This window comes from Pinus tabuliformis, chromosome 6 (assembly GCF_031772625.1).
Source record: "Pinus tabuliformis cultivar Carrire ecotype Pingquan chromosome 6, CPIR1, whole genome shotgun sequence".
NCBI lineage: Eukaryota > Viridiplantae > Streptophyta > Pinopsida > Pinales > Pinaceae > Pinus > Pinus tabuliformis.
This window is the reverse complement of record NC_142292.1, coordinates 1,698,667,420-1,698,694,794: the sequence shown is the minus strand read 5'-3', so window position 1 is coordinate 1,698,694,794 and position 27,375 is coordinate 1,698,667,420. Positions and strand designations below refer to the sequence as shown.

The window sequence follows — 27,375 nt, the reverse complement described above, 5'->3', positions numbered from 1 at the left end:
ACATGACTCAAAGGCCAAGTGATATGAGAGAATCCCAACATGAATTTGTGGTAGAAATTGGTAAGAACCAAAAAGTTGTGGAGCTCCTTTAGAGTTGGTGGGGTTGTCCAATCCCGAATGAATTGTATATTGGATGGGTTCACATGCACACCCCGCTCATCAATGATGTACCCAAGATATTGAACCTGGGTCATACCAAAAGTGCATTTATCCAAATTGGCACACAACTTGTGTTGTCACAGAGTTTGGAGGACCCTTCAAATATGGCAGAGGTGCTCTTCCCAAATTTGGTTGAAGATCAGGATATCATCCAAATACACCACCAAAATGAGTTAGTGAAGGGTCACAAGATGTCATCCATAAACCTCATGAAGGTTGCGTGGGAATTCGTCAACCCGAAAGGCATGACCAAACATTCGAAAAGGCCCTCCTTGGATTTGAAGGCAGCCTTCTACAGATCAGAGGATTTGATTAGTACTTGGTGGTACCTAGACTTCAAGTCAATTTTGCTGAAATATTTTCCCCCCTTGAGCCGGTCTAGAAGGTCATCAATCCATGGGATTGGATACCCATTCCAGATAGTGATCTTGTTTAGTGCCCAATAGTCAATACAGAGTCTCCAGGTCCCATCCTTCTTCTGTACCAACACGATCGAGCTCCCACAGGGTGATGAAATTGGCCCGATGTGCCCTTTCTGGAACAACTCCTGAATCTGCCTCTTGATTTCATTGTTCTCTAGAACAGAGCATCGATAGATTAGTCCATTGGGAAGCAATGCAAAGTAATAATAAAAGTGCGTAGCCTAGACTCATACACAACATGTCAATTCCACATGTATGGTTGTCCTAATAATACATCACAAACTTCAAGAGGAACAACATCACATGATACCTCATCTATGAAGGGCTTGATGTTGTAGGGAAGGCAACACTATTGGTTAACGCAGAGATCTTGCCCTTAGTGAAGCCACCCGAAGGTGTACGACTATGGTTGTGTTGTGGTCAGCAGGCCTAGCCGCTGCACGACCTCTACTGAAATGAGGTTCACTTGGATCCCAATGTCGATAATGAATTGCAATGAAGAACCCTTCACCCACATCTGGGAGTGGAAGAGGTGCTCCCCCTCCTCTAGATCTTCAGGCTCATTCTTTTGGATCTTGGGGGTGGCAACAGTGGCACTAGGCTCCACTTCAATAATTTTCTTCCCTTTGTCATTCCCCTTGTCGGGTTCTGACTCAGAGTTAGAACATGCATCTAATTCAGAGGCTTTCAGCTCAACCACAAGGGACTTCTTGGCCCAACACTCATTTGTGTTGTGAGTGAGGCTCTTATGGAACTCACATAATTTACCTGTGTCCTTTTTTGTCTTTGTGGTGTTGTTCTTTGCTTGCGACTTCAATGGGTTGTCTCGGGTCACTTTGCCTTGGCTTTGTCCTTTATTTTGCGGCTTGGGGGCGCCTTTCCCTTGATTCGAATTCGCAGATCCAAAGTATTGCTTCTTCTATTTAAATTTATGCTCGATCTTGATAGTGTATCGATAGGCATCGCTGAGCAAGGAGATGTCCATGAATTCCATATCGTCCTAGATGTACTTGTGTAGACAGTCGCGGAATTTGAGGACCAAATGACGCTCAGAATCCTTTATACCCAACTTCGTGCGAAGGGTATGAAAAATATTTGTGAACTCTGGCACATCTTGGTCCCTTCCTTGTCGCAGCGTGGTCCACTTTATGTATTTATCTTCATAGCTCCTGATAGGGTAATACTGCTCCTTAATGGCATCTCAGAAAGAATTCCAAGTGGGTGCGACTGAGAATAGTGAGGGTTCACTCTCATCCCTCTTCTCACAGTAGGTTTCCCACCAGTTCTTGAAGCGGGGGGAGGCTTTGAGGAGTGAAAAAGTAATCTTTTCCCAGTTGGAAAAGTCATGAACCGAGAAATATCCTTCTATCATATTTAACCATTTATCTATGACATCCACATCTATTTGAACTTCAAATATGTGGATGTCAAAGTTAACTTGTACCTTAAAGGGAGTGGCACTCCTAGAGTGGTTGCCGGAAGAAGATGTGTCACCTGTGGGTAGTCGTCGAAGGATCTGGGCAAAGTTGTCCATCATCGTATTCCTTTGTGGTTTGAGGGATAATTTGGGCAATATTTGGAAAGGATATCCTGCTCCCTTGTATTTCTTTTCTTTCACCATTGGAGGCTGTCGGGGTTTGCGAGGCTGGTCTTGCAAGGGTTCAACTAGTTCCAACCCTAACTCCTTATACCCCGACTTTGTTGGGGACATGAAAACAAAAAGAGAGAAAGAGTAAACCACTCTGATACCACTAATATGAAATTAAACATGAACACGACAAAATATAGATATAACCACAAATATAGAGATGCAACAGAAATAACACTTCCTATCATTAATATCAAAGAACTGAAATATGCTTACAAAAAGAATGGAAATAAACTAGCTTGGGCGTTGGTAGCTTATCTCTGAGAAGAGATGTTGCAGCTACATGTCTCTGAGCTGTGTTGAAATGAGGCTTTGAGGCCTATTTATTATTGAGAAACAATGGAAGACCTAAACATCCAAAAAGCCTAACCCTAAGAGATGAAGCGTCAAAACTATGGGCTATGTTTGGATAAATTAGCACATCAACTTCCTGGGGTCGTAACTTTGGCATACTATCTCCGTTTGACGCACTCAATACCTCGTTAGAAATATCTATCTGAGGAATACAACTTTCAGCTGCAAACATGAGTCAAAGACTCATGATCGTGTTTGTTCGTTTTCCAAAAAAACGTCGTTTAGGGCCTCAAAATGGCTCCAAAAGTTCAAGACCGGAAAAACTGCAAAAAATAGTAAACTTTGCTACAATTAAGGAAACTGCAAAACTAAAAGAAACAATGGTGGGGGTCCAAGTGGAACAGACGGGTGGCCACCAATATCCACCTGGATCACAACATTTGATCTAGTGTATAGCCTAAGATAAAGGCCCAACCACTGAATGTGTTTGAGCCCATTTACTAGGATAAGGTATGGTATGGATTATAAGTTTATCTAAAAGAATCTATAAAATAATTACATAATTACACCAATAGGCATTCTTATTTTGGAAATAGGATGGATGGTACAAGATTAGAAGGTGGGATACATCCAATAGTCATATCTATTTTAAGTGCCCATTGTCATATAATTTAGTTGTTTGTACATTAATTACAATATTAAAGATGTTTGTAAGGTTGGTGAATGAGAGATGTGTAATTGGTGGATGAGAGATGCATGTATGGTCGATGGGTGATATCCTTATCAGTGTTCATTATCTTCTAGTGATGTAAATGTGCTAGTATTATAATACCCATCAAAAATGTTTCTCAAGGAAACAATAAGGAGACTTTGGTGTTGTAAGAGAGAAAGAGGAAAAGGGGTGCATGGGTGATTTAACTTTGAGACTTATCCTTTTGAAGAGTATTGATATGGATTGGATCATTAGTTTGATTTCTAAAACTCTTATAAATTTCCTTACAAATCACTCATTTTATGTTCAAGTTGATTTCCCCTATTTTGTGCATCTACAACTAGGGTTTGAAATTTATATGCATATTTTTCAAACAATTAATTGTCCATTCCTCCATTTGTTGTAGCCCTGGCAAAGATGGTGATTTCTTCAAGCTCAAAAATCATTTTCTCCTAGTTTGGAGATGTTCGTGGTGATGCATGTCCTCCATTTGTTGTAGCTATGGAAAAGGTGGTGATCCATTCCTCCATTTGTTGTAGCCACAACAAAGATGGTGATTTCTTCAAACTCAAAAATCAATTTCTCCTACTTTGGAGATGTTCGTGGTGTTGCATGTCCTCCATTTGTTGTGGAAAATGTGGTGATTTCTTCAAGCTTATGAGTCAATCTCTCCTACTTTAGACATGTTCATGGTGTGGGATGGAAATGAGGGTGGGAACCCTCAAGAGCATAACTCAACTCTACCCTTCTAAACCATCCATAAAACCATTCTAGCAAATACTAAATGAAACATGTTACTAATGATTTAGTAATGTCAATTCCTTAGCATAAATAAAATACTATTATATGTGTATGCAATTTACTTATGTATAAACAATGTAGTCTCAATGTTTTACTCTTTTGCTATTTCTTGGGCACATTTTCAATGAGTTTTTCTCTAATAAAAAATTGTTGGAATGACATATTTGACTTGTGAGATTTGTACACACTAAGTGCCTTGGAGTTTTTTCAAGGCTCTAAATCCATATATGCATTTTCAAACTATGAAAAATAGTAATCTCACCAAAAATTGTATCACTTAACTGTGGTTAAAAAAACACAAGTAAACTTCACCTACCTAAATAAGTACAACCATGTGTAATGTATATAAATAAATTATATATTTAAAACTAAATATTTAGTTGTTACATTCTTAAAACTTATATTTAAAATTATTTACTCATTCTTTCGTTTAAAATTATTTACTCATTCTTTGGTTATTGAAAATTGTTTCAGGCCTATACATAATCAACATTATCATTTTAATAATTTAATATTTTAATTATAAATTTGTATCTCAAATTCAAACTCAACCTGAATCTATATTTTTTTCACATTTTTAATATCAAATTTTCCAATCTCTGGTTCTTTCCTGTGCTCAGACTAATTTAAAATCCATAGAATCCCAGGGTAAAAATAGGTTGAGAGTAAAACCTAAGTTGCATGTGGTGAATGTTCTATTATAGCCCTCTTTTACCCTCTCTTCATGTATATAAAGAGGAACGATCTGTGCACCTTCGTTTTATATATACAGTGCTATAAAAATCGGTGAATATAATTAACACCATCTCATTCTTCCAACATTCGTTCCTCTATTTATTTCTGGTCAAGCTTTTTCTGCAACTTCTGAACCTCCACGATCAGCCAAAACCTTCAAGATCAGCCCAATTCCGATAGTTTCACGATACACAAATTTATCGGCGAGAGGAGGAGCCAAGCTTCTGGCTGTGATTACTGTTATGCAGCCCAATTCATCAGTCGCAGAAAAATTGTGGATTCGATAAAATGATATAGCAGACCGAGGAGGCAATAGCCATCAGTTGCGAGAGGTATGTTTCATTCCCAAATATGCTTCACAACCACATCAGTTTTCAACTAGACCATGTTGATTAGTGAAGAGGATCCCGCTTCTGTAAAATTACTGGTGAGAGGACTCGCAGTAGCCTTACACCAATTAGAAGAACAGTTAAGAATTACCCTTCTTTAACATCTCTGCAGAGCACATGTATTCCCCAACCCGATCATAACATCAGTATTGCTCATTCTTCTCCAACAATGGATGATATTTCTGCGAAGTTCCCAAATTGTTTTAGGGCTTGTGTGGGAGACCAAGATTCTTCACCACCACAGAATTTTGAGTGCCAGGCAAATATGAAGCTACAAATGAAAATCAAGGGCAGAAAAGAACCCATTCCATCTCTGCATCGCATTCCTAGCATTCAGCATTCTATGGATGTCAAGGCGTTGTCCAAGTCCCACGAGGTAAACGAAAATTTCTCTAAGTTTCAGTCTCAGACTTTCAATGTATAACGCTTTGTTTATCAGAATAATCCAAAATTTCTGAATACCCATTTCATTTTTCATGTTTTATAACAGATAGGCTCCTGGAAATTTCTACAATCTGGTATGAATTCTCAGATTTATAATAGAAATTCTCACATATCTGGTAGTGAAGATAGAGGTCAGGGGAATTCAAGCATAAGAAGGCTCAGTTTATGCAATCCAAAGATTGCAAGCCAGGAGAACAGTATGGGTGGATCTCTCTATTTGCTGGTAGATGCCATTGAGCTATTAGAAGGTCAGAAACAACATAGAACTGCAGGCATCGAAATTCAGGAAAAGGTTTCAGTCCAGGTTTTATCCAAAAACACCCTAGGGCTAATGAAAAATGCTTTGGGAAAACCTAGTGTGCAACACCATGAATGCTTGGATGAGGATCAAAGTTTGGAGTCTGTAAAAGCATTGCCCTTAAATAAGGTTAGTGAACCTGGAGATTTCCAACATAGTTTCAACAGCATTTCAAATGTGTGTGAGATAGGGCAAGGAACCACACCTGGGATTCGTTCGAAGCGAGGAAGATTACAAGCCTTCCCCTCCAAGTATTCAGACTCTGTATTGCAGCCATGGAAGAAAGTTTCAAGAAAGGCACCTGACTGTTCTTGATTTTAGAGGCAAGCTGACCAAGCTCAGGGCTCAAACGTAACTCGATGAAGCTCAAGGCTCAAATGTAACTTCATGCTGATTGTGTACTCACATTCTCACTGTAATTTGGGAAGGTTTAATTGCATCAGTTAATAAGCATTTAGAATGCCAGTGAACATTTACAATGTTTGGGATCTTTTACTTTGGATTTAGATATAACTTATATTTATCAGCTATTCACCTTCATACTGTGGTTTCAAAGATCTGCTTGTAACAACTAACAAAGGCGAGGAAGGTTGCAAGCCTCTCCAAATTATTCAGACTCTTTGTTGCAGCAATGGAAGAAAGTTTCAAGAGCAGCTTAAGGTTCAAATGCATAACTAGATGCTTATAAGATACTGAGATCCACTTGCAGCAACTAAATAAATATTTTCATTAACAAAGGCTTTCAATTTTTGAAGTTTTGATGATGAATATCAAACACTTATCCTCCCATAAAATATGTGAAAAAAATACATGTTTGTTAATAAAAAATTAAAGCTTGTACTTATATTTGCATGAGTAAGGCTGATTTTTCTTTTTATTCAGAATGTTTTCTATACATTATGAAATTATATATATATATATTAAAAAGAAAAAACAAATTATAACAAAATAATAATAATACTAATTTAAATTGGAAAAAATAATTTAATAAAATTTAATAAAACAAGAATGGAATATCCCAAATCCATTTAATGATTAAAATCCACATATTGATCTAACAGAATGACGCATTTACGACTCAATATTACCCTAACAAAATTAAAAATTTCAATTCTATTATAACATATTCCTACTCCATTATAAAATTTCAATAGAGTATCCATACTTGGGACCTCAAAACCACTTGTTTATAACTTAACATAATCTTATCAAGTTTAATATTCACTTTATTAGAAGATGCATCTTTTATTTTATTATTAAAAAATAATATATATATATAAAAAGTCAGATACATCCATGTAGATTTATTTTAAATTTAAATCTATAAGAATATAGCGATGGACTAAAATTTTTTTGTGTAAATTTTTAAAAACACAGTGATGGACTAAATGTATCTGTGTAAACTTTTTAAAGTTTAATATTCACTTTATTAGAAGATGCATCTTTTATTTTATTATTAAAAAATAATATATATATATATATATATATATATATATATAAAAAGTCAGATACATCCATGTAGATTTATTTTAAATTTAAATCTATAAGAATATAGCGATGGACTAAAATTTTTTTGTGTAAATTTTTAAAAACACAGTGATGGACTAAATGTATCTGTGTAAACTTTTTAATGTGTAATTTTTTTTTATTAGTTATGTATTAAAAAATTGAAGTGATAGGAAATTTGATTTCCAAAAATTTAAATGTTAGGAAATTTGATTTTTTTAGTGGTTGATAAATCTGAGTTTAAAATGAATTTAAGTTAGTTTAATTTTTTCAATATTGTATTATTATTATTATTATTATTATTATTATTATTATTATTATTATTATTTACTTGCTTTTGATTATAGGGCTTGGCCTTAAAGGAATAAAAAGGAATTGAACCCCTAATCAATAACAACTAGCAACAATATCAAAGAACTTCACATTTGGGTCTAGACCACTTGAACTATCCGTTAAAACTAAAATATATATATATATATATATATATATATATATATATATTTCTCTGGAATTTCTCTTCGCTAAAAGCCATTGGAAATGCAATTGGGAAATTTTACTGCAGGCGAGGAATATGGCAGAACCACCTATGCACACATCTGTGTGGAAATGGATTTCAGTGCCGGATTCCCAGCTGAAATACACCTAACAAGTAAAGACTATGTGTGGAACCAGAAACTCGATTATGAAAGTGTCCTCTTCAGATGTCTATTCTGCTTTAAGACAAGCCAACTAGCCAAAAATTGCCTAAAAACCTCCCAGAAAAATTCTGCTAGAAAAAATCACCACAGATCTACATGGTGGGAAGGAGCACAAAAGGAACACTACACTGTCATCAAAGAAGAATACTCTCGAGAAAACTCTGAATCACAAGAAATCGGGCAAAAAAGAAACAACTGTCAAGACAAGCAGGGGGAAAACCCTGCCCAACAACAAAAGAGTGAACTCGACAACCCCTCAAGCATCAACAGTTATGAGGGTTCGAATACCGCACAAAATAAATCTTCATTTAACAGCAAAGCAGATCTCCTAGACCAAACTTCTTCTCTGACTATCTTCAAAAGGACGAACACAATAGATCGTGAAGCTAAGACACCAATGTCCCAAGAATCAGAAGAGATGAAGGAGATGCAAGATAAAGAAAGTTGGAAGACCATAGAGAAAAAAAAGAAAGCTACAGCACCAATCTCACCAAGAAAGACGAGGAGCTAGACAATTAGAAACTAAGAAAGAAAATTATAGGTCCGATAGACCAATTTGGTCTCAGTGGACGTTAACCATCATCATCATCATCATATAATGACATAACAACTCCCCATACAAAATTATAAAATATTTTATAACTTTGATGCAAAGAACTAACATGTAGTCAAATCATATTGAACTCTATCATGTATTTTTATCCATCTTTGCACTTTCATTAAATGATTGATAGAAACATGGATTGGTTTGAGAATAAGAGGAGTATCCATTACCTTATTCAGCGTCTTACAGGATTGCAACCATCTATAAATAACAATGACTTTCCCTAAAAAAAAATTAGTGAACATATTTTACTTCAAGTGTATTATTACTTTATTTTATTCTATTGTACTGAAAACTTCTTGTCATCATAACAATATTTTTTCAAAAGAAAAAAACATTGGAATTCTATTAGTAAAAAGAAAGTTTAGTACACATGAACTAGATTATCCAATATATAACCTGAGTCATTGGAAACTCCATCTCCATGAATATAGATAAAACATAAGGTTTAAATATACACAAAAAAAATTGTTTGTTATGTCCCAACCAAAATATAAAGAGAGTATAAGATCAAAATGAAAGGCAAATTGTAACAAAAAAGAAGTAAAAGTGCCTCAATATGCAAGAAGAAATCAACATAGAGCAATCACGCCCTCCTCCAGCACTGCATCCCCAACATTTTGCCTGAAATGTATGATACTAGGAGTTGCTCGTAGCCCTTTCTTCGATAAACCATATACAATAATGTTCAATTCCCTGTAAGCATGAGTGAAAGAAATTGTGGCAAAGGACAATCTCAGCCTCTCAATACGGTCCAACCAATTTTCCAGATCAGAAGGTGAGAAAGTTATTCTTCCAGTGACCGCATCAATGATGGATTTGGAGTCCCTGTAAACTACAATCTGCTCTAGGTGTTGTCTTTTAGAAAAAAATAACAGCCCCCAGAGGGCCAAAAGTTATGCTCTAGTGTTTGAACCTTCCCCACCAAACCATAAGAGTAAATATTGAATCTGGGGGTTGATCTGCAACACAACGCCACTACCACTTCTGCCGGATTGGGAAGCTCCATCGAAGTAAATAGTTGGAAACTCTAATTGCATATAGTTATTCATCTACTTGAGAACCATGTCCTCTCGTTGATATCTACTCCCTACCTCCAACCAAGCCTGTATGTTAGTGAAAATCTTGGGTATATTCAAAGGCTTATTCTCAAAGATCAAAGAGTTCCTGGCATGCCAGATCTCCCGGGATATTGACAAAGGGGTGGAAGAAATTTTCTTGAGACTCCCTGCAAAACGAGCACCATTGAAACCCTTTTTACATAGATTATCCTAGGTAAGAATACGAACATTCCATGCAAGCCAACAAAAAATTATGATTTTCAAAGGCACGTCCCAGTACCAAATTCCATTATACCAACATTTGTCTAACTGGGGGTCAATCTTACTTGTAATGTGTTTGCATATGCCCAAAAGGACCACTATACCATTTCTCAGGGCTTTGTTCCAGACACGAACATCACCACGATCTCTCTTCACAAGTCCAACCAACAAAACATATTTAGTGAAATAATTCCATATGTCTACATATGTACCTACTAATCCAACCTTTGTAGCATCCTTCCAAGATGGGTAGGGAGATGAGTCATGCCCATGACTAATAGCTTGATCAAGAAAGAAGAGTCATTTTGCATGTAAAGTATCTATAACATCAATTGGTAAATTTTGCAGCTTACTAACCCCTTGTATTGTGCTAATCCCAATCAAAATTTTGTCTCCCTTACCATATGACCACTGAAGATTATCAAGAAACCATCTTCCAATATTGAAGAAACTTTGCGATATATATGACCCTTTCTTCCTTCCAATCTCGCCATGCTTGAACCATTCCATTGTTAATCTACGTATTAAGTATTTATCATGAATAATTTCTTGCCATATATCATTACCAAATAATGATCTCCATATACTTTTCATAAGTAAAGCCCATCCAAAAATCCTCAAGTCTAGAATGCCCCAACTGCCAAACTCCTTCCCTTTTGTGATGGCATCAAAATGAACAAGATGGAATTTATTTCCTCCCCTCGCTCCCGATCAAAGAAAATGTGCCATAATAGCCTTAATTTGTTGAATGATTTTCACAGGGAGTAAGAACAGGTGCATCCAACTTACCAAGATCCGTTGTAAAACAGATTGAATGAGAGTAAATTTACCTCCCTGTTGTGGGGAAAAGTATCCGACTCGGATGACCCTATCCCTACTCTAAGGGTGACAGTCCTTAGCAACAACTGAAAGTAAAGCTTTGATATTTTCCTTTATGAAAGTACAGAGAAGGAAGAAAAGATTGACCAACCGGTGTCCTTCGCTTTTGTCGATCTTGTCCTCTCTCTTTGTCTCTTGTTCCCAGCTCCTTGCTCCCTTTGCCTGCCCAGCTACACACAGATCCTGCACAAACAAGAGAGGGAAACTACAAGAAACATGTACTCATAACTGATGCATGGATTAGAGTGAATCAGATATACAAGTAAATACAATACATCAATGCAATACAAGTATATAGGAGAACATTCAAAGCTTTATTGATAGAAGTAAAAGGGTTCTGAGAAGGTTACAACCATCAATGGCTCCAATCCAGCAGCACCTCCCCAGCAGCAAGAAATCTCCTCTTCACCTCTATGAAAGCAATCACCCAATAACTCTAACTGTAAACCAACAGCACTTCCTTGCTTTGCACAAAATTCCAGCCTCCTTAGACCTCATAGAAGAGATCTATATATAGGAAAGAAGAAGAGAGGATGAGTCAGCTTGAGACTGACATAAAGCTGCCTTGTGTCCTCTCCCTCTTCAGTTAAACTTCAGTTCTTGAGTCCACTTGGAGATCCTTGCTTACACATGGAGATCAAGTACCTCTTACTCATCACAGGGCGAATCCCTTGAACCAAGTGTCAGTTTGGAAGCTTCCTGGGCAATTGACACCTTGCAGAATGACTGTGCCACTTGGCCAATCTCGCCCAGCGTAGGTAGCCTTCATTAGATTTGACTTTCAGCACAGGTACAAGGAGGAGCAGTTGCATTCCAGCGCAGATGCTCAGTGGAGCAGCTGACATGATCCAAAAATAGCCTGTTTTTGAGTGTTTTCAGGTGGAGAACTGATGGGAAGTGCTGTGGTTTGCTGACCTTGTTTTTCTAGGGGTAAGAACAACATGTTTAGGGACTGAGGATCCCTGTAATTATTGACATTTCATGCTCCATGCTGCGAGGCACAAAAATGTCTATAACAGTTGCCCCCTAAAGTATGAGGCCGTTTATCGGGTGAAATGCTTTATCTAGAGGGTCCGAAGTTCATTCCAGTGCTGAGGAGGCGCCCTGTAACACAATACAATACAATACATTATCTTTCATTCTGATTTCATGATCTAGCTGAGGCGGGCATTCCCATGCTCAGCTTTATAAATACATTTTGGTACATAGAACAGACGATCGTCTGATGGTAGACTGATAATTCTCTGCTGAAATTATCATCCTTTGACTAGGATGATCATCTGCTGCAATGATGTACATGACAAATGCTTTTATATTTCCTGAATATATATCGCAGCCCGGATGGATGAAACTAGATCCGGGGTCTTCAAACTCGCTCGATCTTCACTCTAAGTACAAGTCGATCCATGTGAGAATTGCGCTGAAGTCGAACATGGAAAGACATCGCTTGATTACCGGCCAATAATGAAAACCGTTAACAAGCGCGAGAGGAATCACCGATAATGATAATGACCCTCAAGGTACTGCAGTACAATTCACGTGGCGTGAATAAAGGACTTGGCGTCGAACGCCACGCAAAATCTTCTGGTCGAAGGTCATTGATGTATACCTGTCGCCGGAAGTGAGAAACTTGCCATTGAGGCATGCAAGCTTCAAAGTACTGATGGGGTTGTTCCTAGATCAACTTCTTGGATAATGAGCTGTAGTCGATAAGAAGCGATCCGTCAAAGGAGGGCCTTAATGAATCCCACATCAATGACACGGAACGGAGCTAATGATTTTAGTGGAGGTGAAAACAAACTGTGACATATGATTCAGGGTGGCGATCATGAGTGGATGAAGGATAATGTATGGCAGTGGATGGGACACGGTTGACACTTTCAGAATGACCTCTCTTGAACATATAACGACACTGATGCGATGGATCGGTAGCATTACCCCAAATGTGGATGGTTTGGCGAAGACCATGGTGATGAGACCGGTGAATGAAACAACCCAACCCGATGTGGAACGGAGGAAAAGTGTCATGTTCAAGAGCGACTTGCTACCATTAAGCTTTGATGTTCTCCCAATTTTTCCCCAGTCATTTCTGACCAGTACCTCTTTATTTTTGTCAAGCTTGAGGAGGATAACATATGCTTGTTCTATAACCTGCCCTTCGGGCAAGCCCATCGCTATGATTTAACGAGCTTAGCGATAGGGAAACTCGTTCTCGTCTAAAGACAAGTTTGTCGCTATTTAATGAATTTAACGAGTCTAACGACAAGGATAACTCGGTCCTTTTCATTTTTAGAGAGTCTGAAAAGGTACATAAAGTTAACTCCATAATTCCTTTTTCGTCATATAATCCCTTAAGTCCGAAAAAGTATAAAACAATACAGAAGGGATGAGTTTTCGATTGTTTTAACGAGCCGAACAAAACAAGCGCTCGATCTTTTTGTGCAATAATCCCTCAGGTCCAAAAAGATTAAAATCTAGAGGAGGGATAGCGTTCCGGTCGTTTAACGAGCTGGAAGGCCAAAACTCGGCAAACTTTTCATATTTTACGAGTCATTGAAAAGAGCTCAAAGAAGACTCGTCTTTTGAGGAACGAGTGATAAACAGGGATAGCAGCAGATTCCAGGTACAGGTTGGAATTTTCCAATCACGGCAGTGTCACAAGGATGGCTAGGTGAAATCACTCTTCGCAGTTGTTTCTCAAAAGAGGTAAACACACAAATGGAGGTGAATGATCGGCCAAATGAACAGTGGAGGTGACGGTGCACAAACACGACCAAGGCTTTTACGGCTGATGAATTTACGATCTCAAAAGGTTATTTACCGGTTCATTTTTTCTGAATGAGCTTGAACTCTAAAGGAAAGCCTGCTCATAACTTATGTTTATTTTTTAACGAGCATGAACTATGTGCTAAAACTGCTCGGATCTTGCGTTTATTTTTTAACGAGCATGAACTATGTGCTAAAACTGCTCGATATACCAGTCATAATAAGAACGCCTCCTGTGAGATAGCTATTTTTTAAGGAGCTTTATCTCACGAAGCTATGCTCCAATTTTGGCAAGTTTTTACCTTTGCCCCACAGGCTTTCTTCATGTAAGGTCGGAAACGGCTAATCCTACGAGTTTAAAGGGTTAGACCTACGGGTTTAAAGGGAGGACCTAAAAATTTAAAAAAATAAATAGTCGTCCCTTGCTTACATTCCAAAAGTTTGCATGCCCCCAGGCATAGGACAGAATTTCGAGGCTGCCCCTCCTCTCCCCTACTTTTGCTTTTCTTTGGGTGTTCACAGCTACTTGTCATCTTGCCAATCTAATGTTAACAATACTAGTCTTCTCGTTATTTTAGGGGTCTTATGCGGTACTCAGGCTTCCCGTCGGCCCAACTTTTAACGAACAGCTATTTGTGACAAGAGAAGAACACTACTCAAAGACAAAACATTGGTATTATTGAGGGAGGCTTGCCTCTTTCTTATTATCCGAAGAGGGTTCTATTTGCTGCCGCAAATCAATCTCTTTCTTCGGCGATGTCTATTATCAGGTTACTAAAGATGGCGACCACCTGTTGCAGCAATAGAATCTCTTTCTTTGGAGGCTGCCCCTACTTATCCTTCAAAACATATGTTTTAATGGGTGAGGCTTGTCTTCAAAGATGGTTACTACTTGCTACCGCAAATGGTCCCCTTCCTCGGTATCCTGATTATTTAGACAAGGGGAGCGAGAAGCTGATTATCTCACTCACATAACTTTGACAAAAGAATATTATTCTAGAACAACCCCTCTTCCACCGCCGGACGGGGTACGGACTAGTCCATTCTTCTGCGGAAATTCTACCTTACACCCAGGGTTTCTTCTGCCCGAAGCAGACCAGGGTGCATGCCCCCTGGGTTCCAGTCTTTCTTTCCGAATCACTCGCATTCATCGGGAAGGAGGACTGGGGGTGGAGGCGAATCTTGAGTGAACAGACCATTTAGGAATGGTATTTGACTATTTGCGATGTGAGATCCCGGAAACAAAAGTTGGTCTACGAGCTTGACCACCCTTCCTTCGTGTGGAAAACACATTACTCTAAAGAGTGAGGAGACTATCGCTCCCATGCAATAAATATAGTCGCGTCCAAGGAGTAGGTTATAATCCAAGGGTCCTTGGACGACCAACACATTCATATTGACGGTCTTCCCTTTCAATGTAATAGGCACATTGGGGAGGATTCCTAATGGTCGACTGGTTCCTTTATCAAAACCTGAGAGATTTCTTAACTCAGGTAAAAGCGCTGGGGAACCCAGTGCTTTCCAAGCAACAGAGGAAAGGATACTCACAGACGCCCCCTCATCAATGATAGTACCAGCCATAATCATTCTATAGATCTGGACAATGATTCTGAACGGTATACTGGCTGGTAGCCGGGGTCTGCCTAGTTGATTCCAATCAAAGGATACAACCAGGTTGCTCGGTGGTGGGACCGAATATACGGCCGGGTATGACCCTGATGATGTTCCTTCCTGCGATAAAGGAATGGGCGCATTTCCCTGACGCTCATCAGAGTCGGTGCTAATGAAAAGAACCTGGATGGTGTCATCCTTATTCTCTTCAGTGAGGGTGTCGCATGAAGATGACTCTTCGGCGACGGTGTCATTTGAAGATGGGTCTTCAATGACGGGGTCATTGGATGATGAAACCTCTGAAGGAAGAACCAGGTCAACTGCCGTTTCGACCTTTAGACTCTCGTCTGGTCTGGATTCAGTAGGTTCATTCTCAATGACCGACACTTCAGCTGACCACTTGGGCGGGTCAACTGGATTTTCAACTATCAAGGGATTAGGCGCGAGTTTTTGGTATCCAGGAGGAAGTCGTAACGGTGAAACCGGACGATCTTCCAAAACTCTCTTGGCCTCATCTAAGAATGGACATTTGTGGATGGCATGTTTGCCTTCACACAATACACAGGGTGATCTTGGTCTCCCTCTTCGTCCTTCACTCTCGCTAGTTGACGGACTGCAATCAACATGACTATCAGAGGTTGATGCTACCGGATTGTGCAACCTCGGGGACCAGTCCCTTAGTATCCGGGGAATACAAGGACAATCACGATGGAAGTGGGTCCCTTTGCAAATGACACATGGTGATTTAGGCCCGGTCGGTGCAGTGTGTGGGTTTTTGTCGGCTGTCTTTTGCTTGCCCCCAGCTGCCTTCGCCATAGGCTCCTTCTGCTTCTTTTCTTTCTTCTTCTTTTCCTTCTTCTCCTTGGGAGGTTGACTTTTGCCAGCTCTACCTTGCGAAGATGAAGGATCAGAGGAAGTATTGTAAGAAGTGGAAGGCTGGTGGGTAGTTCTAGACTGTTCCGACTGTTGATTCGACTGCTCAGGATTAGTGGCGATCTGGACTACATTAGTTGAAAAGAGCCATACAGGTAGGCCAATTGTCAATCCTGGAAGTGACAATGTCGCCATATGAGGCGCACCAACATCTCCCCAAGAGGAGAAGGGATTTGGACTTCCGCCAAGGTTGCCTCCTTGGTTGGTGGGCTCCATACTTTTCAACTGAAAGATCAACGTGGGAATAACAGGTGATTATGTTCCGCTTAAAATAAATTTTATTAACGACGCTTTTAGACACAAACTTGCTTTTTCATGTTTTAAGAGTCGAGAAAAAGCTAAAGATGACTCTAGTCGCCTTCGATGTATTAACGAGCCCGAAGTGACAAATGCTCGGTTGGACCTTTTCAGTTATAGAGTTTGAAAAAGGGCTAAAAGAAACTGCTCTGGAGATCTAGGCAGAGGGTGTGCCAAACCTTTCGCGAAACCACAGAATACGTTTTACGGTACGGGTGGTCGATCTTCGTGAATGTTGTGTTCACTGCATCGTGATCAGTAGGGCGGTCGACACGGCTTCCTATGGATAAAGGATAATTGCCTATAGGGGTCTCCCAATATACGCGACGGTACGCGGGAGCACAAATCCGTATTAGTGCCACCGACTCTCAGGAGGAATCACCCACCTTCGTAGAGATCGACAGTCACTATGTTTAACGACGCCGGAACACGTCTCTACCTAGACCTCTAGATGTTTGTGTTATGTTACAAAGCGTTGTTATGTAAATTGGGTTTATTTTAATGTTGATCTTGCTTAGCAGTTTGCCTTTAAGGATCACCACGAGATGTATATATACAGCTTCCTAAATGCAATCTAAGATGAGAAGCAAAACTTTTCAATCTTTCAACTTTGAAAACCTTAATCTACTGAGGGAAAAGAAAGACACAACTTTTCGCACAGATCATAGAACACACACTAAAATGCAATTTTTCCTAAATCGTCAAGCACACAGTCAAATGCAAAATGCACAATGCATGTATTTCTTTTCTTTTTCCTTAATGTTGATGTAAGACAGAAAGGAAACTGTTGTATAACTTTGAATCTAATTTCAAGCGAAAATAAACAAGCTTGTCCAAAATCAAAAGACACCTTAAGATCGACTTGTTTAGACACTGGAAATGTATAGATTCAAACCATAAAACGAAAAACAAACAAACTCAAACAGCCATGAACAGTAACAAAACTAGCTCTTAAGATCACAATGACACTTTTACAGTTCAGGATCTAAGAGGCCACAGCTATACTGGTTTGCTTTTCACAATGGGAAACTGTAACTGAAGTAAGAAATACTGAAAGAACAATCACAATTTCATCACACAAATGAGGCGGAATAATGTTAAGGAGAGTTGGTTTACAGCAAGTACAATGACAAGCAATCAGCAGCAAAATAACAGTGAAAACAGGGCTAAGACACAGTGGGAAACCTCAGGAAGACATAGCCTAACTGGACCAGCGCAGGCTCTGGTCTGTCAAATTGACTCTCAGCGCAGTTCCCGAAGGGAGTACCTGCGCTGGAATGCAGACTGCCTGTGGACAGCCTGCACTGAGACACGAGAGTTGCGTTTACAAGGATTTCCGGGTCATAAAAAGCTCAAAAATTCACTGTTTTTGCTGAAATAAAAAGCTATAGGTCAAGTACAAGCTAAGGGATGATCAAGAGGATGAAAAGCTATCACAAAGAGTACAAGAGTCTTTTGTAGATCAGCTCTTCAAATCATGAATCTGCTCAATAAATGAGCAAGAGTAGCAGGCCCTCTACTTCGCTTTTGATATAGTCAAAAGCTTTTCGATTTGGTACTCTTTGGTTCAAGAAATGAATAGAAAAGATACTACAAACACCAACAAGATACTAGGCTCCCCAGCGGAGTCGCCAGTTTGTTGTGGGGAAAAGTATCCGACTCGGATGACCCTATCCCTACTCTAAGGGTGACAGTCCTTAGCAACAACTGAAAGTAAAGCTTTGATATTTTCCTTTATGAAAGTACATAGAAGGAAGAAAAGATTGACCAATCGGTGTCCTTCGCTTTTGTCGATCTTGTCCTCTCTCTTTGTCTCTTGTTCCCAGCTCCTTGCTCCCTTTGCCTGCCCAGCTACACACAGATCCTGCACAAACAAGAGAGGGAAACTACAAGAAACATGTACTCATAACTGATGCATGGATTAGAGTGAATCAGATATACAAGTAAATACAATACATCAATGCAATACAAGTATATAGGAGAACATTCAAAGATTTATTGATAGAAGTAAAAGGGTTCTGAGAAGGTTACAACCATCAATGGCTCCAATCCAGCAGCACCTCCCCAGCAGCAAGAAATCTCCTCTTCACCTCTATGAAAGCAATCACCCAATAACTCTAACTGTAAACCAACAACACTTCCTTGCTTTGCACAAAATTCCAGCCTCCTTAGACCTCATAGAAGAGCTCTATATATAGGAAAGAAGAAGAGAGGATGAGTCAGCTTGAGACTGACATAAAGCTGCCTTGTGTCCTCTCCCTCTTCAGTTAAACTTCAGTTCTTGAGTCCACTTGGAGATCCTTGCTTACACATGGAGATCAAGTACCTCTTACTCATCACAGGGCGAATCCCTTGAACCAAGTGTCAGTTTGGAAGCTTCCTGGGCAATTGACACCTTGCAGAATGACTGTGCCACTTGGCCAATCTCGCCCAGCGCAGGTAGCCTTCATTAGATTTGACTTTCAGTGCAGGTACAAGGAGGAGCAGTTGCATTCCAGCGCAGATGCTCAGTGGAGCAGCTGACATGATCCAAAAATAGCCTGTTTTTGAGTGTTTTCAGGTGGAGAACTGATGGGAAGTGCTGTGGTTTGCTGACCTTGTTTTTCTAGGGGTAAGAACAACATGTTTAGGGACTGAGGATCCCTGTATTTATTGACATTTCATGCTCCATGCTGCGAGGCACAAAAATGTCTATAACACTCCCAAAGATAACCAACGATGTGACCATAAATATAGATGTTTTTAAAACTTCTCCAATAACCATTTCTAGTCCACAATCCTATAATTGCATGGTTTCAATATGAAGCCTAAGTATGTGAGACCATCCTCTGTGTGTGAGACCTCAACCCCAAAAATCCCAACAATATTGGTTATCTCCTCCATATATCCGGATGAATGTATCAATAAATATTTGTTACCATTTATACAAAACCCATATGCAACAACATATCTGATGAAAATGGAATGTAAAACATTACATTGGCCCTAGGATACCTATCCAAAGGTGAGAACATCATAAAAAAAATAGTGTGTAACATAGACTCTACAAGATACTTGGATTATGTGAAACGTTCCTAGCATACGAGCCTCCCCAATATTTTTTCTTAGACCATCCATGACCATAATGAATAATAACAAAGATAGAGAGCATCCTTGACACAGTCCTCTGCCCACCCTAAATAAATTGGATGGGGAACCATTTATCAATACAACGGAATTAACAGATGTTACACATGCCATAATCCAACTGAGATTCTCCACAAAGAGCCTGATTTTAATGAGAATCAACCTAAAAAAGAACCAATCAATGCAATCATAAGCCTTATGGAGGTCTAATTTCATAACCATATCATTTTTCTTCCTAGTGTAAATGGAGTGTAAACATTACTGCGCAGTTGCAACAACATCTTGAATCTGGCATTTGGACAGAAACCCAAATTGTTCTAGAGAGATATGTAGAGACAGAGAATCCTTTATCATGCAAGCAATGATCTTGGATATAAGTTTATATGTAATATTTCAAAGGGAAATTGGATGAAATTCCAAGAAGGTAGTCGGGTGTGAATTATTTGGGATGAGTGCAATGAAGGTAGAATTGACAACCCCATAAAATTTTCCAGATGCATGAGACTCCTCAACCATATTCAAAATATCTTGCCCCATAATGTTGAAGAAGTGTAAAAAAAGTTCTACAGACCACCGATCAGAACCAGGAAACTTATCCTTCAAAAATGACATAAGGACCATCGATATATCTTCAATTGAAACGAGCATGGCCATCACAACATTCAATTCCACCGAAAACATATTTGAATAAGAACCAATCCCCCATAGTTGATCATAAATATTGACCCCATTCTTTGACGAGAACATACCTTCAAAATAGTGAACAACCTCTCTTTGAATGTATATTGTATTGTAGACTCGACTACTCGAAGCAATCTCCATTTCCAGAATAGCATTCATATTCCTCCTTTGAGTAGCATAATGTTGGAAAAAACTTGTATTTTGGTCCCCTTCCTTGATCCATATGGCTCGGCTTTTCAGCCGCCAGGAGGCCTCTTGTAGTTTTAAAATTTGTCTTTTATTTTTTTCTAAAACCTGCATGTGCATCAATTAGGTTGTGGACGGAGACACATGATGCATATTACAACCAAGATAATCCAATTCCAAATTGATCGTGTCCAAATCCACCCTCATCTTGATTTTATCTTTGCGTTCCCAGACCTGAACTAGCTTTTCAATCTATTTAATTTTACTAAAAGGAGATCCATCACCGAAGCTACATCAAAGCGATCCATAGATTCTCAGGTGTCCCATACCAAAATATTAAAATCCTCCTCCTCTAGCAAGGCTCTATTAAATTTAAATGGAAGGCCCCTCCGCTTCTCTTCCCCTCTCCATTGCAGAATGATCGACAAATGATAAGATATTCTTGCCTGTGAAACCCACGATTGAACATTCCCCAACAACTCCAAAATATTCTCATGTACCAAAATTATATCTAGCCTCTTCCCATTATTCTTCATACCATATCGCCCGTTGTTCCATGTTGGGACAAGGGTAAAAGGGCGAACGTCCACCAAGTTATTAGCTGCAAATAATTCCTTAAGGTATAGCCCAAATTGTCAACCCTACATCGATATCCCCAACTCCCTTCTCTAGAAATGGTGGCATTTAAATCCCCTACAACAATCAAAGAGCCAAACTTAAGAATCTCGCAATCATCCATTATGTGCTAGAAGGCCCACCTGTCCCAACAATGGGCATAGATATTATGGAAGTGTAAAAAAAAAAGGACTCCCCTACAAAAACAAACAAAAGGATCCCTGCAAAACATTTGATGCCTTTAAATTCACCTACCAAAGGTCCCAAAGGACCACCATGTCGCTAGATAAACCACAAGAATCCACAACTACTAAATACTAGCTTAGACATGTGGATAAAAAGTATGTATTGGCTTTATCCTTCAAAGACATAGTTTCCTGTATAAAGATAGTAAATGGGTGTGTAGTGGCGATAAGATGTTAGAGGGATAATTTATTTGAGGAATCCCCTAGCCCCCTCATATTAAGAGAAAGGATATTCATGAGGACAATCTAATGGCGGGTGCATTCGCTCTAAGGGCCCGAGTAACATAAGAAGAAAATATAGGAACCTCCCAAAAGTCGCCATCCACATCAAAAGTGAAGGTCTTGGTAGTCGATTTACTATGAAAGTTTCAACTACCTCTACCTCCCTTCCAACGAATCATAATGTTCATAGCAAACATTGGGTTAATGGAAGGAGATGAATGTGGTTCATCAGATTTATGTATAGAAAGGGTTGTCAGGTCCATAGCAAGATTTCTCATCAAGAATTCTTTATCGCTCCCAACAGAGTTGTGCAGGGAGGAATATATCATGGGTATGCCCTAGGAAGTATGGACATGTTTATCAACATATGCATATTCCCCTTATTTGCATCCCCTTCCTGAGAGTAGCTAGGAAGAGAAATATCCCAAATTTGAGGTTCATGGGAGGGTTCAGGGGAAAACATGATATGATGACACGGGGATTTACAAGAATTGGGAAAGGGAGAGGGTTTCTAAATGAGGGGAGCATGGGGTTCCAGGGAGGTTGGAACAAACCGAGAGGGATCCAGAGTCAAGGATATGGGTCGAGAAAGATTTGTATCAATACCAAAGGAAACCATATCCAAACAAACATCTGATTGTTCCAAAGAGGAGGGAGGAGAGGAAGAAGAGGGGGGGGGATTTCAAATTAACAAAGGGAGCATTAGATACTGGAGAATGAGAATTAATTGGTTGTAAGTCATCCATATAATCATGATAATTTCCTCGTGAGCGATGCCTTCGAGCAGATTCTCCATGAGCCATTTTGGGGAAGATATGAGATGTATTTGGATAGTGGTCCATAAGATGTCTAGTAAGGTTAAACATATAAAAAAATTCCCCAAAATTCTAACCTTTGTCAAATCTTAACCGGACCCCATTCTAGGCCAATGGTTGCAGGAAGGCCACCAGAGAAATTTACCTCCGCCAACAACCAAGCAATCCATTTGTCAGAAGGCCACCAGAGAAATTTACCTCCACCAACAACCAAGCAATCTGTTTGTCCCTTGTGTCCACGCATTTTGGATCCATGTAAACAAAGTGCTTTATGGCATTACCAATCTTCTCAAAGGGTTTCTTGGTCTATAATTTCAGTGTTGAGCCAGAAAGCTTAACCCAAATATATCAATTATGTGGAGTCTCCAATAGTGGGTTGAAACCCACATGCCACTGATGCAATTGTAAAAAATTGCATCCATTAACCCACGAGATGCTAAGAATGTGTTATGTATCCTCTTGATGAAGTAAGTGAATATTGAACCATCAATTTATCAAAATACATACCTTGGGCGTACATCATAGGATAGGAGTCCATTGTCTCTTGACCCAATCCTGCATGCAACTATCTGACATATCCAGAAACAACCATCTTCCCACCAAAGCTTGTTTCAGCGAACTCACAACTCTGTCCCAAAGAAAGTCATGGCCAAAAATAAGTAATTTTGTCTCAGAGGTAATCTTCATCGCTTTTACATGCCGCTCCCTATTGCAACTACCACGTAACTCTCGGTTCTTCTATCGAGTGGCTTCAACATGCAGATCAAGAGGGACCAAGGGCTTGCCACCCAAACAATGTTGGAAAAGCGAGGAAGTAAGACCCCTTGATCTGACATCTGGATGTGCATTTGCATTCTCCACCTCAACAACCATCATGGAATGTATGAGTGCCTCGAGATATGGAGAGTTAGGGGTCATCCCAATTATCACATCCCAAGGTGTTTAATCCAACGTCAGACAGATACGATGAACAACAACTGAGGGCACAGAGTAAATTCCAATTGTGTAGTACCCTCCTCCCACATCTACCCAAGTAACCGAACAATCAGGGTAAACATATGATGAGAGGCTACTATGATGGGATTCAACCTCCTAGGTGACCTTAAGGAAGTGGAATTGATGGAAGCACATCACACAGACCTTCCACATCAGTAACAGGACTCCTAGGAACCATCCCAACCTCTCAGGTAACCAACCCTTGGGTCCCACTGAGATTTTAGACCTTTTAACTCCCGGACGCTCCCTTGATATGGGCATGCATGCATCCAGGGGGCTCTACATGCTCCCACAACATGGGTATGCCAACGTCCGGGGAATTTTTTTCCCAGTGTTGTGCCCGCGTCCTTGGGATTTGAGCCACTTTTTCAGGTCCAGAGCCAAGGTCACTTTCCATAACTAAATGACGCCTTCAGGAATGAAAGATAATGATAGAACAATGATACAAATGCAATTTCTTGAACAAGGACTTCACTGGACCCCTACTAGCCATGACAGGCATTTCGTCAAACATACCACAAGTATGTAATTTATAGGTTTAAACAATAGATATGAGCATAGGGGTATCATACTTATCTGGGAATCACTAAGAAGCATTGTTCCCTTATCATTAACTGCATTATCATCTATTAGGTCATAGATTCATTGTTCATTCATTTACAAATAAAAACATGAGGAGAGACTTACATCATCACTGTCACAAAACATGCTTATAACCAACATAATAACAACAGAAATATCAAGGATACATCAACCACAGAATCCAAATATATACCAATACATTTACACATAAGATATCAAGGAAAGAACCTCTTATTAATAAATGCAAAATCCAACCTGGGATGGGACTACCACGTTCCACCTAACCATAGAATGGTTGAGCCAATTTTCCCTTCAACCATTCACCCCCTACCATATTCCAAGCATGAATATGGGACTCAAACCAAAAGAACCAACCAGGGCATCTCGAGGGTAAACCACCTTACTCTCATCAATATAAACCAAGCTTTATCGTAATCCATCCTGTATCACTAGACCAACACAACAAACATGTAATAAGAGGCTTTACCATGATCTCCACCAGAACACTAGGCCAAAACAAGCATGGATGCCACCAGATTTCTCCATCTACGCCGTGAGGAATTTTCCTGTCTCCTAGTCTCTCAAGATTTATCATAATCCATAGTCTGAACCAGGGATGAAAAGACCCTAAACTGAGACTCCACCCTCTAGGCTTTACCGTATATCCTGCCATTCACCGACAAGGATCCCTAGGCCTAATCAAGGGCAACCACCTCTAGGATTTATTGTATATATCTCCATTCACCGGTTAAGGATTCCTAGGCCGACTGAGGCAACACAAAATTCGTCTTTACCACAACCCATATTTTGGTTCAGGTTTTACTAGGCCATGTGTTATATTATTCAGAGATCCATCTCACTCAGTTTCGAATCCATTCGGCAATTCAACTCAACCAAAACATGAGAACCCCATCACATCATGGCTATCCGGAAATGGAAATGCTAGGCTAAAAACATTGTCACACCTGGAAAAACCCATGCCATAACAACGAAGAACCACATGCAATACCATGCATGCCAAATCTAACAAGGAAAACATGCATGCAAATTGATACCTACAAAGAATCATGTTGTAGTTGCTTGATCCTTCTCTTCCTTGCTTGCTCCTTCATTCCTCTTGCCTTCTTTGCCTTTCTTGATCTAATGCTAAAGTGCTCCAAGAAAACTCCAAGTGTCCAAGAGTGAGAGAGAGAGAGAATAATGAGAAAGCTCTAAAACTAAACTGACAAAAGGTTACAAACTGATCCTCAGAAGCCTTTTTTATCAATTAGGCATCTATTTTCTTCATTTTCCATTATTTTCCTTCATTTCCTACTCACATGCAACCTGTGACCTTTCACCTTAATTTTCTCCTAATTTCCATTATTTTCATAAATAAATGTGCCAAAAATTCCATTTTGCCTTTCCAAAGCCTTAACCATTTCCTTTGCCAATTTCCTTAGCCATAATAAACCAAATGAACACCCACACTAGGATGTCATGCCCAACATTCATCTTGAAATAAGTGTCCCATAAACCGTGGTTATTATTTTGTCTTTTTTAACTTTTATTACATGGCATTTTCACGAGGGCCGTTACAGAACCCTCCCCCTTGGGGGAAACCGTCCTCAGTGTTCAACTACACCTATACCTCAACAAAACCATTGAAAATAAAACATACTGCCCATGGACCTTTATAACATAGATCGATGCAGTATTTACAATGATCACCCTGCTGAAAACAAAACTAACATGACAACATAAAAACATGACAACTATAATGACATGACACCCATACTGCTTATTGGAGCTTTATAACATAGCTCATGGTGGTATTTACATCCATATACATATGTACATATATCAAAACATCGCCAAAACATGTACCAAAAACATATATCAAACATCATACCAAAACTGCTTTGCCTCAACCAGCAAACAATGAAGGATACATAGCCCGCATCTGATCCGCCATCTCCCATGTAGCTTCACCAGTCCCAAAGTGCTTCCATTGCACTTTAACCTTCTTGATCGCTTGGTTCCAGAGCATGAACACCTTTTTCTGCAATATAGATTGAGGCTCCGACTAGAATTCTCCATCTGGCTCCACCTGCAATACATACTAGTCAATCACATGATCAACATATTTAACATATTTCTGCCAATATGTCTGCCAACATGTCTGGTCCAATCAACACCCTATTAAATGGATCACTCCAACTGATGGGAGTATTTCAACTCCACCCATACAATGCCTCAAATAGACTCATCTTCAAATATTCCTGACACCCATTGTTTTAAGTGAACTCTACCAATGGAAGATACTCTTCCGACTTTCTTTGTTGATGCATCACGTATTCCTCAACATGTCCTCCAATATCATGTTGACCCTCTCTATCTGTCCATTTGTCTGCAGATGATAAGTTGTACTGAAGGCCAACTCTGTGCCCAAACCTGTAAACAACTCCTTCCAAAACTTGGAAGTGAACTTTGCATCCCTGTTTAACACAATATTCTTTGGAACTCCATGCAATCTGACTACATCTCTGATGAATACTTATGCTACATCACTAGTTGAGAATGTAGACTTCACTGGAATGAAGTGCACAACCTATGTCAACCTGTCCACAACAACCATGATGGAATCACGTTGTCTCACTATCCTCGGAAAACCTGTGATAAAGTCCATGGAAATGACCTCCCATTTCCACTTTGGAATTGAAATCAACTGTAGCATTCCACCTAGATGCTTACACTCAGCCTTCACCTGTTGACAATCCAAACACCTAGCCACAAACTCTACTACATCCTTCTTCAAATTCAGGCAATAATAGAATTTCTTCACTACTGTCAGCGTCTTCTGATAGCCTGGGTGACCTGAATATGGTTTTGCGTGAAACTCCCTCAATATCACCTTCTTGAGCTCACTTTTGTCTGGCACATATATCTCGTCTCTAAACTTGACTAATCCATTTTATTTGAGACGATAGTCCACATCTTGTGCACCTACACCTGTACTTGTACATGTACATGTACTACTACATGTACTTGTACCTGTACTCTGTTGCAACATGTGCACAATCTCCATATACCTAATATCCTGCTGACTTGCCTGCAAGATCCTACCCTATATGTTTGTCCCATAAGAAGTCATATCTAATATATGATTTACCTATACCCGCATGCTAAGAGCATCTGCAACCCTGTACTCCTTTCCTTTAATGTATCTGATTTCAAAATCAAACTCACTAATCGTGGCCCACCATCTAGCTTGCTTGGCATTCAGATTCGATTGGTCAAACAAGTATCTCAACCCATTGTGATCACTCATCAATACAAACCTCCTTCCAATAAGATAATGCCTCCACATCTTCAATGCATGTAAGATCGATGCTAGTTCAAGACCATGC

At 39.5% G+C, this 27,375-nt stretch overlaps 1 protein-coding gene across 2 annotated transcripts; it reads left to right on the top strand.

Annotated features, from left to right (window-relative positions):
• Window positions 1-4,822: 4,822 nt before the first annotated feature.
• On the top strand, window positions 4,823-6,599 carry LOC149265521 (uncharacterized). Of its 2 annotated transcripts, XM_089393169.1 has the most exons (3): window positions 4,823-5,103; window positions 5,273-5,536; window positions 5,651-6,599. In XM_089393169.1, exons 2-3 carry the CDS (start codon window positions 5,330-5,332, stop codon window positions 6,215-6,217), a joined length of 774 nt encoding a protein of 257 aa, XP_089249295.1. In that variant the 5' UTR covers window positions 4,823-5,103; window positions 5,273-5,329; the 3' UTR covers window positions 6,218-6,599. The 2 variants fall into 2 exon arrangements, with proteins under 2 accessions (XP_089249295.1, XP_089249296.1); XM_089393170.1 differs by having other exon boundaries at window positions 4,823-5,536.
• Window positions 6,600-27,375: the final 20,776 nt, after the last annotated feature.

What these genes read in the sequence shown, in the direction of transcription:
- LOC149265521 (XM_089393169.1), top strand. Translation starts at nt 5,330, where the DNA reads ATGGATGATATTTCTGCGAAGTTCCCAAATTGTTTTAGGGCTTGTGTG. An exon ending in CGTTGTCCAAGTCCCACGAG is followed by an intron (nt 5,537 to 5,650) that starts GTAAACGAAAAT and finishes GTTTTATAACAG; the next exon opens with ATAGGCTCCTGGAAATTTCT.